Here is a 17,587-nt window from a genome sequence, read left to right as displayed (position 1 = left end):
AATGAAGAGAGGAGAGAGGAGGAGGCCAGAGGAGGAAGAAGATGGGGATGGAGGACAGAAATGGAAGGGAAAGAAGGGAGAGGAGAGAAAGGGAGGCAGAGAAGGAGATGGAGAGGGCAAGTGAGGGGGAGGTGGGTGCGGACGGAGGGGATAGGGGAGCAAAGGCAGGAAAACTACATGAGCAGTGGGAAATTTTCTCAGCAGTTGAGGGAAGGAGGGATCGTACCACAAAACTCTCTAAGCAGGGGACTGCTGCAAGCTGGCCAGTGTGGGGCAGGCGAGCCCTGGAAACTCTGGTGAGGGTGGGGGTGGGCGCAGGGGGAGCTGTGGGGCCTCACATTGTAATGGCTGCCTGACAATTACTGTCAATTGCAACTTTGTCAAAGCGAACCAACAATGGGTATCAGTGGGGGTATTGTGAATTGGGGGGACAGGAGGCCTGGCACAATCTCTTGGAGGTTGGAGGCATTTTCACGGCTGCCGCAGGAACATAACGTGGGGGCGGAACGGGAGGTTTAACAGATCATCAGTGTTCTGGTGGCCTTAGAATCACTCTCAGTTGGGAAGGGGATTGTGTCCTCAGGAACACTCTTGGTGGAGCGGGGGCAAGCATGTTGTGCTCAGGAACACTGAGTAGGGCAACAATTTCTGCGGGAGAAGGTGGGACAGGAGCATTTTTAGCGGGAATGAAAAAAAGAAAGAACTTCCATTTATATGGACTGCACCTCCAACAGTGCAGCACTTCCTCAGTATTGCACTGGGGTGTCAGCCTAGATTATGTGCTCAAGTCTCTGGAGTGGGACTTGAACCACGACCTTCTGATTCAGAGGCGAGAGTGCTACTGTGAGCCAAAACTGACCCTGACCATTCCTCGTGGCACTGGAGACCAAGTACATTTGGAGACTGGCTTCAGTGGCACTAATTTGATGTGTGTGTGGACTGTAAGCAGAAGCACAGTGGAGGGAAACTGAAAGTCCAAGTAGAAACCACAGGCTACATATCACAGCCATATTTTGCAGGGGTGGGGGGAGGATTAAAATGAGACACCATTAATAGGCGAGGCAGAGATGCAACTGTGTTGTCAGGGGAAGGCCACATGAGTGATTATTGAGAGCATTTGCATTAAAAAGTGTTTATATTATATTCCCCTGCCCAAGGCTAAATATTTATTGGTACAATACATTTGTCTTTTTTTAATTGCACTTACTGTTCCTGTTCTGGTAAGTTAAAGATACCTCTGTATTGGACCTTGTGCTAGGGAATCTGTCACTGTAACATCATTAGCTCAAAAGCAAAATAAAGGCAGAACACTTAATTATATTGGAAAGCCCTATCACAATGCTGCCTACCGACAGATGTTGACAGTTTTAAAATGGATTATGTCATGGACAGAACCTGACAGGAAATTTTAAATCCATTTTGAAATAGAATGTTGCAACACTCTTAGTAATTTTTAATACATAATAGATTGTATATGATAGCAATCCACTTTCATCTTACTGTTTGATATTAAATTAAGGCCTGGTCTGAGTAGGCTAAAAAAATCCAGTTAGATGCACTATAATGATGATTTGGGAATCAATGCCGGCCAAAGTGAATTGAATCCATCCTCCAATATTTGGCTTAATTCCTGTTCCTACATCATTTTAGTGTTAATATTTTACTACCCTGTTCAACTATGCCATAAAATGAGAACCTTTGTTATGATCAGCCAGCTGCAATTTTATGACTAGATAGATATTATCCCCCCTGGCATTAGGTGGGTATTAAAATTACTACTAGATGAATTATCACCTCCTGTTTTTTTCAGCTTGCTACTTATGAAAATGTAATAAAGCACACACCAAATCAACTCAGATGATTTTGGTAATGGTGAGTAATGGTGACTGTTGCAGAATGTTGGAGGGATGAGGAATAGATGCTGGCCTTGCCATCAGTACTCACAGCCCAAGAATGAATAAAAGATCTCAGTGGCATCAGCCGCAATTTGACGGAATAGCATTTCGGGGCTTGCCTGAGCCATACAGCACTTCTAGAGATTTTGAAATTTGGGACAACAAATTAAGAGCCATCATTTCAAACGCATGCAGGGAGGTCTTTTATATAGGTTTACAGCCACACCTGTACTTTGTAAGATTATTTTAGATATCTAGATATCACTCCTTTAGATTCATCAACATAATACCAGTGAGTGCACGTCACAGTAATGTATGTGAGATGTGGTGGTGAATTTTCACGTGTGCAGTTCTTTCGGGTAGAAGGTGAACATTGCGAACCTTATGGTAAGGCCTCACTTGAATAATCTCGGTGAACTGCCAGCACTGAACCAGTGGCAGGCAGCTTGCTGATTGTGGGGTGGAGGGGGGGGAGGGGCGGGAGGTGGAGGGGGGAAAAGGGCTGGTAAGAAATCTGGCAGCAGAGCTGAGCTGGAAGTGGGACCTTAAAGTGGAGGAGGGGAGGTAACCCTGGGGGTGGGGGAGAACAGAGGGACCGGCAGCAGTTGGGAATATTTATGTGGGGCCAGGAGGAGAATAGTGTTTTGTGGGTCTTGGAATATTTCATCCATAGCCTGTGTTATGTTGCCTTTAACATATCAGCTCATTTTTCTAAAGCCAATAGATTGTCTGCCAGTGGAGTATTTTCAATAAGTAGTTGAACCTGATATCCATTCTGCAGAAAGGGTTATAAATTCCTGAAGAAGAAAATTGATCAAATGTATCTATTCCAGGTGAATGCAGACAGTTTATTTATGGTTACATGTCATTTCTTAAATCCATCAATAGGAATATTGAATCAGATTTTTCATGTCATCTCCTTAGTCCTTGGCCATGTCCATTTTGAAATGAAAGGTTATTCCCGTATTCGGTGCCCATTTTACTTCTCTGAAATGCTCTATGTTCTCTCATTTTCTTTCCAAGTTGATGTCTACAATTTGCTGCTGCATTTGGAGCTGCAAGCTGAGCACTTATGTAACCAAGGGTGACCCTTTCTTCAATGGGGGTATTTGGTCTTTGATTTAGTAAACCTATTTGCAAAGCATTTTGAACAAATCTTAAGTTACTCAACTTCATATTTCATATTTCTGATTTATCCAGCAGATTTTAGTATTCCAGTATTTGTCATTGTATTGTTTGTGTGCATCTCTCCACGATACCAAAAGAAATCAGCAATTTTGCATATTTAGAAAGTTTACAAATTATACTGGAAAATATATATTTTTAAATAAAGCCCTATTGAAGCCTTTAGCAAGACAGTTAAAAAATGCTGAATACTGCCTTTAGAAACGAACATCTTTGGTTTGTTTTACTTTTGCTTCGATAGCTTTCATCAGCCATTTTAGCCAGAATAAAGTTACTGGGGTAGATTTTGACTTTATGCGATAGTGTAAAATGGGTGCTAGCAAATCATTATCCCGTATTACATCTCTTGGGATTTCGGGAGAGATGTAAAACGGGCTGTCGACTTGCTATCACCACTTAATACTATCACGCAAAGTCAAAATCTACCCCATTGAGTCCCTAGAGCCTGTCTTTCTTTGTCCTTTCTTGAAACCTATTAAATGTTTTACAAGATGCAAAATCATTGCACTCAGCATAACCCCGTGCAATGTTTGAAAGCAGAACATGGCAGAAAACATTAGAGAAATGTCTTTGTGTTTTATTTATAAACTTTACAAAACAAGAGACACTGCACAGTCTTTTTTCTCAGTCAGTGGAATAGACCACGTTGTAGTTGATGCTGGTTGTGGTAAAAATAACTGAAAGGAAATAGGTTATCGACTCAGTAAGGAAAATATAAATTGGTTACATAGGCAAGCCTCTTAAAGGGACAGGCATTGATTTGATTTCCAAGATTGTATATCTTACCTTACCCATGGTATAGAGAGCATAACCAGATGAAAAAGAATTCTAATCATTTTGATATTTATTGTTCAATATTACACTGCAGCGTATTTCTTAAATTAAACTTAGAAAATGTACCTATACTGCATAAATTATTCTAACATGAGGTACACTTATATGAAGGAACACTTTCAGTAAGCAAACATATTTTTGTATTAATACAGTGTCATAATTTTGGGTCATTATTTCTATTTTCAAAATACATTCAGAAAGTTCTTATTAGTAATAATTTCCAAAATCATTGGTGCAAGAAATCTTGGTTCAAAAGAAACCATAAATACACTGATCTTACTTTATTAAAAAGTGTTGTATATTTATTTATCAGGAAAATCAAAAGATATAATAATATTGTAAAAGACTACTGACCTATTAATCTGCATGACAGAGAATATAGTTCCCTTTGCTAGACAGCTGTGTGAATCAGTGAGATTTTTATTTTGTTGCAGTCTGAGATAAAACATTATGAAAGCTTACATGAAACTGCACACGGAGACTTGTTTTTAGTCCTGTACATGTATTTCTTGCCTTGTTGCGTATACAGTAGATTTTTTTCTGTACTTAAAGAATATAGTTTTTCAGATTCAAGTGTAAACATACGCAGTGTTATGATATTACTGTCAGAATGACTCAGTGCTATTGAGGTGGGTTCTGGGGCTATTTAAGAGATGTGGATTGATTTTAGATCCTGTAGGTAAGGCTTTGTAGTAAGAATTTTAGTAAACTGTCTCATTTAAGCCGAACTCACTTGTACAAGCTCACGTGCAATTAAACCATACAGACAATGATTAATTGATTAGTAATGATTATTACAGACATTGATAATCAGTCATGAACAATCAATATCTGAAGATGAATCTTAGAGATTACTCATTATGATTGGATTAGTACTTATGCTTGAGGACATTAACTAGAGCCATGAACCAGTCATAGACATGATAGGGGTGCTCCGTTGCAGATCTAAATGCCAACAGTTGAAATATATTGATTTGACATAATGCCAGAATATTATCGACATACGCAGAGACATTCTGTTCCTATGCTAATTAAAATCACATCATGGTTTTAAAGTTTGGCAGGAGGCACCTGCTAACAGCAAAGGCAAAAATGCTTTAAAATAGTTCCGGTAATACACTTTAAAAGTAGCACTAAACATCCCCATTAAACCCCTTAAGGAATTACAAAGTATTCTACAGGCATTGAAATACATTCACTTGAAACTGAACTGAAAATCACTGGTTCTAAAGTTTCAGGAAGGGGGATGTCCTGACCCTGAAGGCACAGCTCTTTCCTCCTCAGATATTACCCTTACAGTGGGACATTTCAATCATTGCACGTGCCACTGTCACTGTTCTTCAGACTTCATCACCCTTTAGACACCGACCTTCGAAATATCGTATTTCCAAACTGAGCTTTATTGAATTTACTGCAGGTCATTAGAAATGTAATGACATTTTTAGGTCTCTTTTACATTAAGTTTTAAAACAAAAGGGGTTATTTTAACCTATACCGCTCAATATAGAAGTCAGCAACTTTTCATTTCCATTGACATCCGCTCTAACAGTTCACTGCCCAAACTGTGAGGGTGAAAATGACCCATGCAGTTTAAATATGTTTGTAATAGTATCTGCAGTGTCACAGATTACTTAAGTGAAAAGTCATTTGAATCAATTTATTAAAAAAAACCATGACATGCCATATCTGTGATTTTTTTATGGAGAATATTAGAGATGTGTGTAATGTTCACCATAGAAAAACCATAGATATTTTTTGTTTTTGATACACATGATGCATTGTTCAAGATGTGAATTGCTTTTAGCCCTTTTATTGAGGCAACTGTGGTTGATCAGGACCCTCAGTAAATTGGTCTTCAAGATTGTTAATTACTAATAATTGCATTACATTTTGATATTAAATAATCTCCCTCAAATGTGACCTTTATTCATGAAATTCTGCACAAGTATGAAATGTCATTGATGGAATAAAAATTAAAGATAGTTATATAAACAGAAAACTGTGTATTCAAACCTTAATATAGGAATGTGTTATTGAAAGAGTTAGAAAATGTAACACTACTGCAAAACAAGAGACCTCTGATGGCTTCACAGCTACAAATGGAACTAAATAGATCAATGAGAAATGGCTTCATCTCTCGGATGATATGGTCTCTCATGGACTCATTAAGAAGGTGCCCGTATGGTGATTACATATAGTGATGGCCGGAGCAATAATTCTAGAACTGCCAGTGACTTACCACCAATAGAGCTGTTGCCTGGGTGGTCCTCGGCATTGAGTAGCAGTTTGATGCCTGTTTGGTTGCTGATGTGCTCACAGCAGTTGAGAGGGCCCCAGTCTGTGTCTGCCAAGAAAGCAGGGGCTCCATTGCTGTGACACCACTCAGTCATCATTGGGCTGAGCTCGTCTAGACAGCTGGGGTCACTTTCAGAGTAATCCTGCTCCGGCTGCTCCTGTTTCTGAAGATGGTGCTCCACCAGCAACTGAAGTTCTGCTTCAACAAGAGCACTCGGTTTAATAATTAGTTCATGCTAGCCAGAATGCAGTTACTTGTTTTACCTGTGTAATAAACTAATTTACATTTGAAGGTCATAGCAGGCCTCTGGCAAAAGGTGATGAGGAGCCGTCCAAAACAAACTGAATTCTTGTAAAATATATAAATGCCTACAGCCAGCATGCAATTCCTAATAATTTCTCAACTTAAATAAACTGGATAATTCTATATTACAATTCAGCAACCCATTCTCACACCCTGTGTCTATAAATCAGATACTCTCTGAGTAATCAAAGTTTGTCCTCTGAAGGTACCCATTTTAAAAAAAATGAACCAATGCTCACATCAGAGGTCATGTGGATGCCTATTTATTCATCCCTACTTCCAATTTTTACAATAAAATAAGTAGGAAGGTATTTAACATACATTTATGTAATTTGTGCTATCTTATTGAACAAATAGCTAAGCAATGATCTTCAAAAGAGCACTTTTATGCCTTATGTAAGTACAACTTATTAATTCTGTGTAAAACTGTGAATTACTCACTCTGGACACTTACTGAAAATGGAAAAAAAGCATTTGCTCTAAAAGGGTCGCTGACCTATTCAGGACATATGGGCCCCATGTACATTGCAGTCAGACAGGTATTCCCTTGGCATGGTCTGAGAACTACAATGCATCCATGGTCCCAACTCCATGTGCAGATCAATACAATTAGAGATGTTGCAAGTATGGTTAATTTATTCCTATTTCCAAGGCTGAAGTTTAGTCTGAATAAAAGCTTAGCATTATGTCGCTATGCAGTATGCAACCAGTAAATACTGTCATTTCAGAATAAGAAATTAGCATTTGGAATAAAAACTAAAAGTAACAGCTAAAATAACAGCATTTTGTATAACTGATTAAAACTTATAAGCCTTCTGAAAGAGAAACAAATCCTCATTTCTGCATACGATTCCTAGTGCAAGTGAATCTGCCTTATATCCAGCCCCAAAAATGACATTCTTCCTGAGATAAAATATATAAATGTAAGGAATCTTACAACACCAGGTTATAGTCCAACTGTTTTATTTGAAAATCACAAGCTTTCGGAGGCTTTCTCCTTCGTCAGGTGAGCGAGTGTGGGATTCCATGGAAGGTTACCGCATTTATATTCAGAGAACAATACCTGGTGATTACAGATAATCTTTCCAACTGCCTGTTGTCAAGGCAATCAAAGTGTTCAGACAGAGTGATGTTACCTACAGGACCACCGAATACACAAACGGCCAGAACAAAAGACAGACAGAGAGAGAGAGAGAGAGAGAAACATCAGAAAGGAAGAGAAAGACAGAGAATGACCCGTTGTGTTAAAAACAGATAACTTTTTTCCACTGGTGGGGTTACATGTAGCGTGACATGAACCCAAGATCCCGGTTGAGGCCGTCCTCATGGGTGCGGAACTTGGCTATCAATTTCTGTTCGACGATTTTGCGTTGTCGTGTGTCTCGAAGGCCGCCTTGGAGAACACTTACCTGAAGATCGGTGGCTGAATGTCTTTGACTGCTGAAGTGTTCCCCGACTGGGAGGGAACCCTCCTGTCTGGCGATTGTTGCGCGGTGTCCGTTCATCCGTTGTCGCAGTGTCTGCATGGTCTCGCCAATGTACCATGCTCCGGGGCATCCTTTCCTGCAACGTATGAGGTAGACAACGTTGGCTGAGTCACAAGAGTATGAACCATGTACCTGGTGGGTGGTGTCCTCTCGTGTGATGGTGGTGTCTGTGTCGATGATCTGGCATGTCTTGCAGAGGTTGCCGTGGCAGGGTTGTGTGGTGTCGTAGACGCTGTTCTTCTGAAAGCTAGGTAATTTGCTGTGAATAATGGTCTGTTTGAGGTTGGGTGGCTGCTTGAAGGCGAGTAGTGGAGGTGTGGGGATGGCCTTAGCGAGGTGTTCGTCATCATCGATGACATGTTGAAGGCTGCGGAGAACATGGCGTAGTTTCTCCGCTCCGGGGAAGTACTGGACGACGAAGGGTACTCTGTTGGTTGCATCCCGTGTTAGTCTTCTGAGGAGGTCTATGCGATTTTTCGCTGTGGCTGTGTCGATCGATGAGTCGAGCGTCATATCCCGTTCTTACGAGGGCGTCTTTCAGTGTCTGTAGGTGTCCATCGCGTTCCTCCTCGTCTGAGCAGATCCTGTGTATTCGCAGGGCCTGTCCAAAGGGGATGGCCTCTTTGACGTGGTTAGGGTGGGAGCTGGAAAAGTGGAGCATCGTGAGGTTGTCCGTGGGCTTGCGGTAGAGTGAGGTGCTGAGGTGCCTGTCTTTGATGGAGATTCGTGTGTCCAAGACGCTGAAAGATGCTGAAAGACGCCCTCGTAAGAACGGGATATGACGCTCGACTCGTCGATCGACAGTTCCGACGGGCCACAGCGAAAAATCGCATAGACCTCCTCAGAAGACTAACACGGGACGCAACCAACAGAGTACCCTTCGTCGTCCAGTACTTCCCCGGAGCGGAGAAACTACGCCATGTTCTCCGCAGCCTTCAACATGTCATCGATGATGACGAACACCTCGCTAAGGCCATCGCCACACCTCCACTACCACCTTCAAACAGCCACCCAACTTCAAACAGACCATCGTTCGCAGCAAATTACCCAGCTTTCAGGAGAACAGCGTCCACGACATCACACAACCCTGCCACGGCTACCTCTGCAAGACATGCCAGATCACCGACACAGACACCACCATCACACGAGAGGACACCACCCACCAGGTACATGGTTCATACTCCTGTGACTCGGCCAACGTTGTCTACCTCATACGTTGCAGGAAAGGATGCCCCGGAGCATGGTACATTGGCGAGACCATGCAGACACTGCGACAACGGATGAATGGACACCACGCAACAATCGCCAGACAGGAAGGTTCCCTCCCAGTCGGGGAACACTTCAGCAGTCAAGGACATTCAGCCACCGATCTTCTGGTAAGCGTTCTCCAAGGCGGCCTTCGAGACACACGACAACGCAAAATCGTCGAACAGAAATCGATAGCCAAGTTCCGCACCCATGAGGACGGTCTCAACTGGGTTCTTGGGTTCATGTCACGCTACACGTAACCCCACCAGCGAAAAAAAGTTATCTGTTTTTAACACAACGGGTCATTCTCTGTCTTTCTCTTCCTTTCGGATGTTTCTCTCTCTCTCTCTCTCTCTCTGTCTTTTGTTCTGGACGTTTGTGTATTCGGTGGTCCTGTAGGTAACATCACTCTGTCTGAACACTTTGATTGCCTTGACAACGGGCAGTTGGAAAGAATATCTGTGATCACCAGGTATTGTTCTCTGACTATAAATGCGGTAACCTTCCATGGAATCCCACACTCGCTCACCTGACGAAGGAGAAAGCCTCCGAAAGCTTGTGATTTTCAAATAAAACAGTTGGACTATAACCTCGTGTTGTAAGATTCCTTACATTTGTCAACCCCAGTCCATCACCGGCATCTCCACATCATAAAATATATAAATGCAGAGTTTCTCATAGCACATGTTTCTCATTCCAGTATTCCAATAAAGGCTGGTTAATCAATCCAAACACTGCTTAAACTCTTTGTATATCAGACTTTTGGTTTCAATTAACATGAGAAGTTCATTGTAAATCCTGACCTTCAATTGATACAGTATAGTAAAGGCTCCTGAGGTAAGCAAAATGTTCCCCTAATCTAGTCATTCTTGTTCAATTAGCTCACTGAATGTTTCGCAATGATTTGAGTTGGCAGTAATATATCCTTTAAGTAGTCAATAATTGAAGTCATTATACAATTTGTAATTCCATATTTGATTTAGGTAATAAGAAGATGCAATCCCCTCCCATTGAGCTCCTTAACATGTGTCAGTAGCAAGTGATCATGCAAGATCCACTCAAATAGTTATCACTGGCTACAATTGTGCTTATGAAGCAACAATCTATAGTGTTAGAATAAATAAGGAAGAATTAGTGTTTGAACAAATGTATCCTTCTATTGGATCTATCAATCGGCCTATACCCATTATACAGAATAAACCTGCAATTACATTTCAATTATAGAATTCCCTGGAGGTGATTTTAACTCTACCTGCCTGTCAGAAACCGGACGAGTTGACAGTTAAAGTTGCCCTGGTACTTACCCGTCCTGAAGCCACCAAGAGCTCACCGTTCCTGATTTTAACCTGCTCAACTGAACAGGTGGCAAGAATACCTGCCCCAAGCCGATGGGGTCCTTTTTCACGTATGCATGTCGAGTCCCAATTACATCATCAGGACTCAACTACAATTTTAACGGTGAACTGCAGGGTGCCGCAGTTAGTTTCCCGCAAGCCCAACCTAGCAGGGAAGAGGATCAGGGCCAGTAAAGGCCTAAAAAGATGCTTTTTTTAAAACCTTTCCTTTTGAGGCCAGTAAGAGCAGGGGTGTTCCTCTGGGCCCCACAAGGAAAGCTTAGACCTCTCCTGTCACATTCTCACCCGTCCCCCTCTGATCATGAGGACCCCCCCCACCACCCTACAGGACGGCCCCGGTAGCCGATCCCGCTGAGCCATGCAATTTTCTTTTGCTTCCAGCTGACTGCCTGCCCAGAACAGGTGGGAAGTTGGTAGAGGAGATTTAAATGAGACCCGGAGTTAAAATACCGCAGGCCTCGTTTCTGGAGCAGCAGGTGAGTTTCTGACACACACCATTACACACCCACCGAAAACTGGCCCGGAGTTAAAATTGGGCGGCCTTTATCTTGCCATTGTTGTAAGTCTATTCAATCTGAGTCTTAGGGCTTGATTTTATAATGGGGACGGGTTGGCAGCCGGGGGGGGGGGATGAAGGTGCACGTTGCAAACCCACATAAACAAAACTTACCGTTTCCGATGCGATCGCTCGTTGATTGCTGGTGATTAACGTCCTCTCCAGGTTTCGCGCCCTGATTGACAGGCTGGCTGCCGTCAGGAGCTGCAACGCGAGGAGTGGGGCGAGAAAGAGATAGAGCAAGACATCATCCGGAGCTGGACTGGAAGACCAGGGTGGGGAGAGGGGGGAAGATCGGGAGGACATCAGGGGAAGATCGGGGGTAGTGAAGAGGGGGACATCGGGGGGGGTGAAGAGGGGGACATCGGGGGGGGTGAAGAGGGGGACATCGGGGGGATGAAGAGGGGGACATCGGGGGGATGAAGAGGGGGACATCGGGGGGATGAAGAGGGGGACATCGGACACCGGAGCAGGTGCAAAGGTAGGTGCATTTAGTGTTTTTACTTCCATCTATGCTTTTTTTATTTAATTTATTTAGTTTCTTGTTCCCTGATCCGGCCCGTCACGCTTCGTGAATTAGAGGTGGTGGGCAAGCCGCCCAAAAATCATTCTAAGTATTTAATCTGTCACAGGTAAAGTGCCTTAAACACCTCAATGAGGTACATTTGACTCTTTAACTGTCATCCCGCCGGCTTTAATTGCCGGTGGGACTTGCATTTTCGGGTTGCCCGCACGCAAACAAGTGGGTCCCTGGGAAACTCGGAAGTCGGTGGGTTGGAGCCGGTTTCCAAGCCTGAACGGGATTTCCAGATTTTTGGAACCCCCCCGCCCCCAACGCACCCACAATTGCCTCCTAAAATCACCCCCTTAGTTTGAATTTAATTTGTATTGTACATATGGAGTTTATATTGTGTAGATACACTTCAATAAATTCAAATCATGCATAACATATTTTAAAGATTCTTGATAGTTGTACTTTCCAGGTATAAACACATCATCATGCTATCCCTGACAATCCCTGCTTCCCACCCTTGCAGCACAATGCTCAAAATGTTTAGGCCTCTTGTCCACAAAACACTAGTCAATAAAACCTGTCGTTAAGATCAGGATTAATTTCTAATGGGAACTGTAATGTGAATTTATGTCATTTGGGCCACTATTAGGAACCTTCAGTACATAAATGGTGTCTCTCTGTGCTGATGACCTTTATGTTAGGTTTCATTTGGATGAATTTTCTTTACTATAAAGTGATAAAGGAACACTCCAGGCTCGATTTTGAAATTTAACTAAATGGATTTACCATGATGCTAACAAACCATTCAGGTTCTACGTATGTTTAGATTCCTCTTTGCCACTGAGAATTACTTTGTAGAGCATACCACATGCAGATCATATTTACAAAGGGTACCTCTATAAGTTTACATTGCTGAAGATATTGTGCTCAAAATAATTATCAGATAATGTACATTACCTTGCAATAATTACGTCAGAATAGAAAGCCCTATAAAATCCTGCCACATTATCTAATGTCCATTTTAATCATGTTTAGTTAAATTTCAGTATCACCCCTGGTGTATTCTTTCAACTTAGATAACAAAAACATTAGCACGAATCATAGAATCATTGAATGATACAACACAAAAGGAGGCCATTTGGCCCATCGTGCCTCTGCTGCCTCTTTGAAAGAGCTATCCAATTAGTTCCACCTCCCTGCTCTTTCCCCATAGCCCTAAAATTTTTCACCTTCAAGTATTAAGTGCGGGATTATTTAAATGCAGGAAAGTGGGATTAGGCTGGATGGCTCGTTTCTCAGCCGGCGCAGACACGATGGGCCGAATGGCCTCCTTTTGTGTCGTAAATTTTCTATGGTTCTATGATTTATCCAATTCCCTTTTGAGAGTTATTATTGAATATGCTTCCACCACCCTTTCAGGCAGTGCATTCCAAATCATAACAAATCGCTGCGTAAATTATTTTTTCCTCATGTTGCCTCTGGTACTTTGGCCAATTACCTTAAATCGGTGTCCCCTAGTTACCGACCCTTCAGCCACTAGGAACAGTTTCTCCTTATTTACTCTATCAAAACTCTTCATGAGTTTGAACACTTCTATCAGATCTCCCCTTAACCTTCTCTGCTCTAAGGAGAACATCCCCAGCTTTCATCCCTGTTACCATTCTAGTAAATCTCCTCTGTACCCTCTCTAAGACTTTGACATCCTTCCTAAAGTGTGGTGCCCAGAATTGGCGACAATCTGGGGTCTAACCAGTGCTTTATAAAGGTTTAGGATAACTTCCTTGCTTTTGTACTCTAGGCCTCTAATTATAAAGCCAAGGAGCCATTATGCCTTTTTAACAGCCTTCTCAACTTGTCCTGCCACATTTAAAGACACCCCCAGGTCTCTCTGTTACTGCACCCCCTTTAAAATTGTACCATTTAGTTTAAATTGCCTCTCTCCATTCTTCCTACCAAAATTAATCAATTCACGCTTCTCTGTGTTAAATTTCATCTGTCTTTAAGTCCAGGTCATTAATATTTATCAAAAAAAGCAGTGGTTCCAAAACTGACCCCTGGGGGACACCACTGTATACTTCCCTCCAGTCTGAAAAACAATCATTCACCGCTACTCTCTGCTTTCTGTCCCTTAGCCAATTTTGTATCCACTCTGCCACTACCCTTTTAATCCCATGGGCTTCAATTTTGCTAAAAGTCTATTATGTGGTACTTTATCAAATGCCATTTGAAAGTCCATATACACAACATCAACCACACTACCCTCATCAACCCTCTCCATTACTTCATCAAAGAACTTAATCAAGTTAGTCAAACACGATTTGCCTTTAACAAATCAGTGCAGACTTTTATTTATTAACCCATAATTTTTCAAGTGCCAATTAATTTTGTCCCAGAGGGTTTATCCCTCTCCCCTTTTTTGAATAAGGGTGTAACATTTGCAATCCTCCAGTCCTCTGGCATCACTCCCATATCTAAGGAGGATTGGAAGATTGTGGCCAGAGCCCCAGCAATTTCGCCCTTACTTCACTCAGCAATCTAGGATGCATCCCATCCGGACTGGGTGACTTTTCTACTTTGAGTGCTGCCAACCTTTTAAGTGCTTCCTCCTTATCTATTTTATCCTATCCAATTTTTCTACTACCTCCTCCTTTACTGTGGCATTGGCAGCATCCTCTTCTTTAGTGAAGACAGATGCAAAGTATTCATTTAGTACCTCAGCCATGTCCTCTGCCTCCACAAGAAGATTTCCTTTTTGGTCCCTAATTGGCCTCACTCTTCCTTTGACTACCATTTTACTATTTATATGTTCACAAAATACTTTGGATTCCCTTTTATATTACCTGCTAATCAATTCTCATACACTCTCTTTGCCCCTCTAATTTCCTTTTTCAGTTCTCCCCTGTACTTTTTGTATTCAGCTTGGTTCTCTACTGAATTATGAACATAAAATTTATCATAAGCTTTCTTTTTCTGTTTCATTTGAATCTCTATATCTTTAGTTATCCAAGGAGCTCTAGCTTTGGATGCCCTTCCTTTTCCCCTGTGGGAATGTGTCTAGTCTGTACCTGAACTATTACCACTTTGAAGGCCTCTCATTGTTCATTTACTGCTTTACATGCCAATCTTTGATTCCAATCCACCTGAACCAGATCCCTTTTCAATTCACTGAAACTTGCTCTACTCCAGTTGAGTAATTTCACATTTGATTGTTCCTTAGTATTTCCCATAACTAAACTAAACGTAATGATATTGTGATCACTGTTTCCCAAATGCTCCCCCACTGTAACATTCTCCATTTGCCCCACTTCATTCCCCAGAGCTAGATACAGCACTGCCTCCTTCCTCGTTGGGCTGGAAACATACTAATCAAGAAAGTTCTCTTGTACACATTTCAGAAATTCCTCCCCCACTTTTTCCTTTACACTGTTATTATACCAGTCTATATTAGGGTAATTGAAATTCCCCATTATCACTACTCTATAGTTCTTGCATCTTTCTGCAGTTTGCCTGCAAAATTGCTCCTCTATCTCCTTCCCACTATTTGGTGGCCTATAGTATACACCCAGCAGCGTAATAGGTCCTCTATTCTTCCATAATTCTAATACATGGAATATTTTAAAAGTTTTTTCTCTCTCCATTTTTGCTCTGCCAAAATGCACCCCCCCCACCCCCGCATTCTAAAGGCAATGACTCCTTGATGGGAGATAGTTCAATGGGTGCCAGTCACTCATCTAAACTGCCATTATTGATATGTGAGCCCTGATGGTGAATACCAATGGGTATCACAATCTGTCCTCAAACAACATCTATATATACTCACACCCACCAGGTATCATGCAGTATCACTCAATACCAATCATGAACTGGAAGTTTCCTAAGCCAGTATCACTGAAGGTTTCCAAACTATTGTCCTGACTTACATCAGCCAACTCAACACAGATCAAAGTTCCAACCTGCGACCTTGCTGGTTTGTGTGATCAGCTACTCATTGCTTATGTGGGAGATCTGCCTTTTAAAAGAGTGAATACTACTTGTTCATATCACTGATATTTAGAGAAGAAAGTAAGTGTGAAAAGTGAGTAATTTCCAAATGAAACAATAAAGATGAGATTTTTTATGACTATTGATAACTTTAATCAAAAATAAGCATGATCACTGGCCTAGATCCACTTTGATATGGATCCTGATGCCTACATGGTATGGAACTGTACTACACAAATGAGAAAAGTCCCAAGTTTGTTCCCTGGTCTACGTTGTGATCCCGGCCTAGATGCCCGTCTCCCAATCCCGGCAGCCGAGGCCCCTCTCTCGATCACTGCCGAGGTCCCTCTCCCGATCCCGGTCTCACCTGATGGCCCATTCCCTGTCCCCTTTAATGACTTACCTGAGGGCTGCTGTAAACGACGCTGTGGCCCGATCTTTGAGTCCTCTTCTCCGGGAACATCCATTAGGTGTCCACAGCTCAGCGGTTTGATGAAAATGAGGTCCAAGGTCCATTATTACATATGCCTCACGCCTATCCATTCAAGACAGGAATCCCTGCGCGCCTGTTTGTGACCTCAAATTTCTAGGCCAATATGGGACAATTTTAAAGGGGGTGCAGAAACAGAGAAACCTGGGGGTGTACGTAGACAAATCTTTGAAGGTGGCAGGACAAATTGAGAAAGCTGTTAAAAAAGGATATGGGATCCTGGGCTTTATTAATAGAAGCATAGAGTACAAAAGCAAGGAAGTTATGCTAAACCTTTATAAAACACTGGTTAGGCCTCAGCTGGAGTATTGTCTTCAATTTTGGGCACCACACTTTAGGAAGGACGTCAAGGCTTTAGAGAGGGTGCAAAAGAGATTTACTAGAATAGTTCCAGGGATGAGGCACTTCATTATGTGGAGAGACTGGAGAAGCTGGGGTTGTTCTCCTTAGAACAGAGAAGGTTAGGGGGAGATTTGATAGAGGTGTTCAAAATCATGAATGGTTTTGATAGAGTAAATAAGGAGAAACTCATTCCAGTGGCAAAAGGGTCAGTAACCAGAGAACACAGATTTAAGGTGATCGGCAAAAGATCCAGAGGCGACATGAGGAAACGTTATTTTACGCAGCGAGTTGTTGTGATCTGGAATGCACTGCCTGAAAGCATGGTGGAAGCAGATTCACTAGTAACTTTCAAAAAGGAATTGGAAAAAATTTACTGGGCTATGGGGAAAAAGCAGGGGAATGTGACTAATTGGATAGCTCTTTCAAAGAGCCGGCACAGGCACGATGGGCCGAACGGCCTCCTCCTGTGCTGTACGTACTATGATACTATGATATGGTAAGAAGTAATTTTTCATTGTACTTAGCTTATATGAATTTAGTAGCACAAACACATCTTTTAATTCTGGAGCATCTTTCAGGATAGTTCCTGGAAGTCTTTATGGAAAAAGCAACTTCGTCTCTCGATTGTTCAGTTAGAAAAGTCAGCATGTACTTCACCCATTCAAGTTTCAGGTTTGATTTCCAATTTATACTTAGTCAGCTGACTTCAGCTGACATGCCAGTAGAGATACAACAATTAGATCAGCACCCAGGCGAGGAAGAGAAAAATCAACCAGGGTCCCTACGCTTGATCACTATCCAGTTACCCCTTCTGGAAGGTCCATACGTTTAGATGTTGGGTAACAACAGGATAGAGTTCAGATGTTTAGCCCATGTAGGTGAATAGCCTGCTCACATTCAAATCTGAAGAATGCCCACTGGAGGGCTACCAGCACTGTGGAACCTTACCCTAACAGGGACGCCGTTAGGAGAAGAGTAGGGGAGAAAATCAGTTAAAAAAAATCTGGGAAAAATTGCTTGCTGCAGCAGATGAAAGCTGAGTCGAAAGAAAGTTAATGCTTAATGTGTGTATAAATAAATGAAGCAATAATGCACGAACAC

At 42.1% G+C, this 17,587-nt stretch overlaps 1 protein-coding gene across 3 annotated transcripts in view; it reads right to left on the bottom strand.

The window, feature by feature from the left end:
* ppp1r1c (protein phosphatase 1, regulatory (inhibitor) subunit 1C) overlaps positions 1 to 17,587 on the bottom strand; it is a 97,871-nt gene that overhangs the window by 20,555 nt on the left and 59,729 nt on the right. For 2 of the 3 annotated variants that reach the window (XM_067987677.1, XM_067987675.1), the window contains exon 5: positions 6,154 to 6,408. In XM_067987677.1, the coding sequence (XP_067843778.1) occupies positions 6,154 to 6,408 (255 nt within the window). The remainder of the gene's footprint in view (positions 1 to 6,153; positions 6,409 to 17,587) is intronic. The other variant, XM_067987676.1, reaches the window with a different exon arrangement.

The sequence above is a fragment of the Heptranchias perlo genome, chromosome 7 (assembly GCF_035084215.1).
Source record: "Heptranchias perlo isolate sHepPer1 chromosome 7, sHepPer1.hap1, whole genome shotgun sequence".
Lineage (NCBI taxonomy): Eukaryota > Metazoa > Chordata > Chondrichthyes > Hexanchiformes > Hexanchidae > Heptranchias > Heptranchias perlo.
This window is presented reverse-complemented; position numbering and strand designations above follow the sequence as displayed.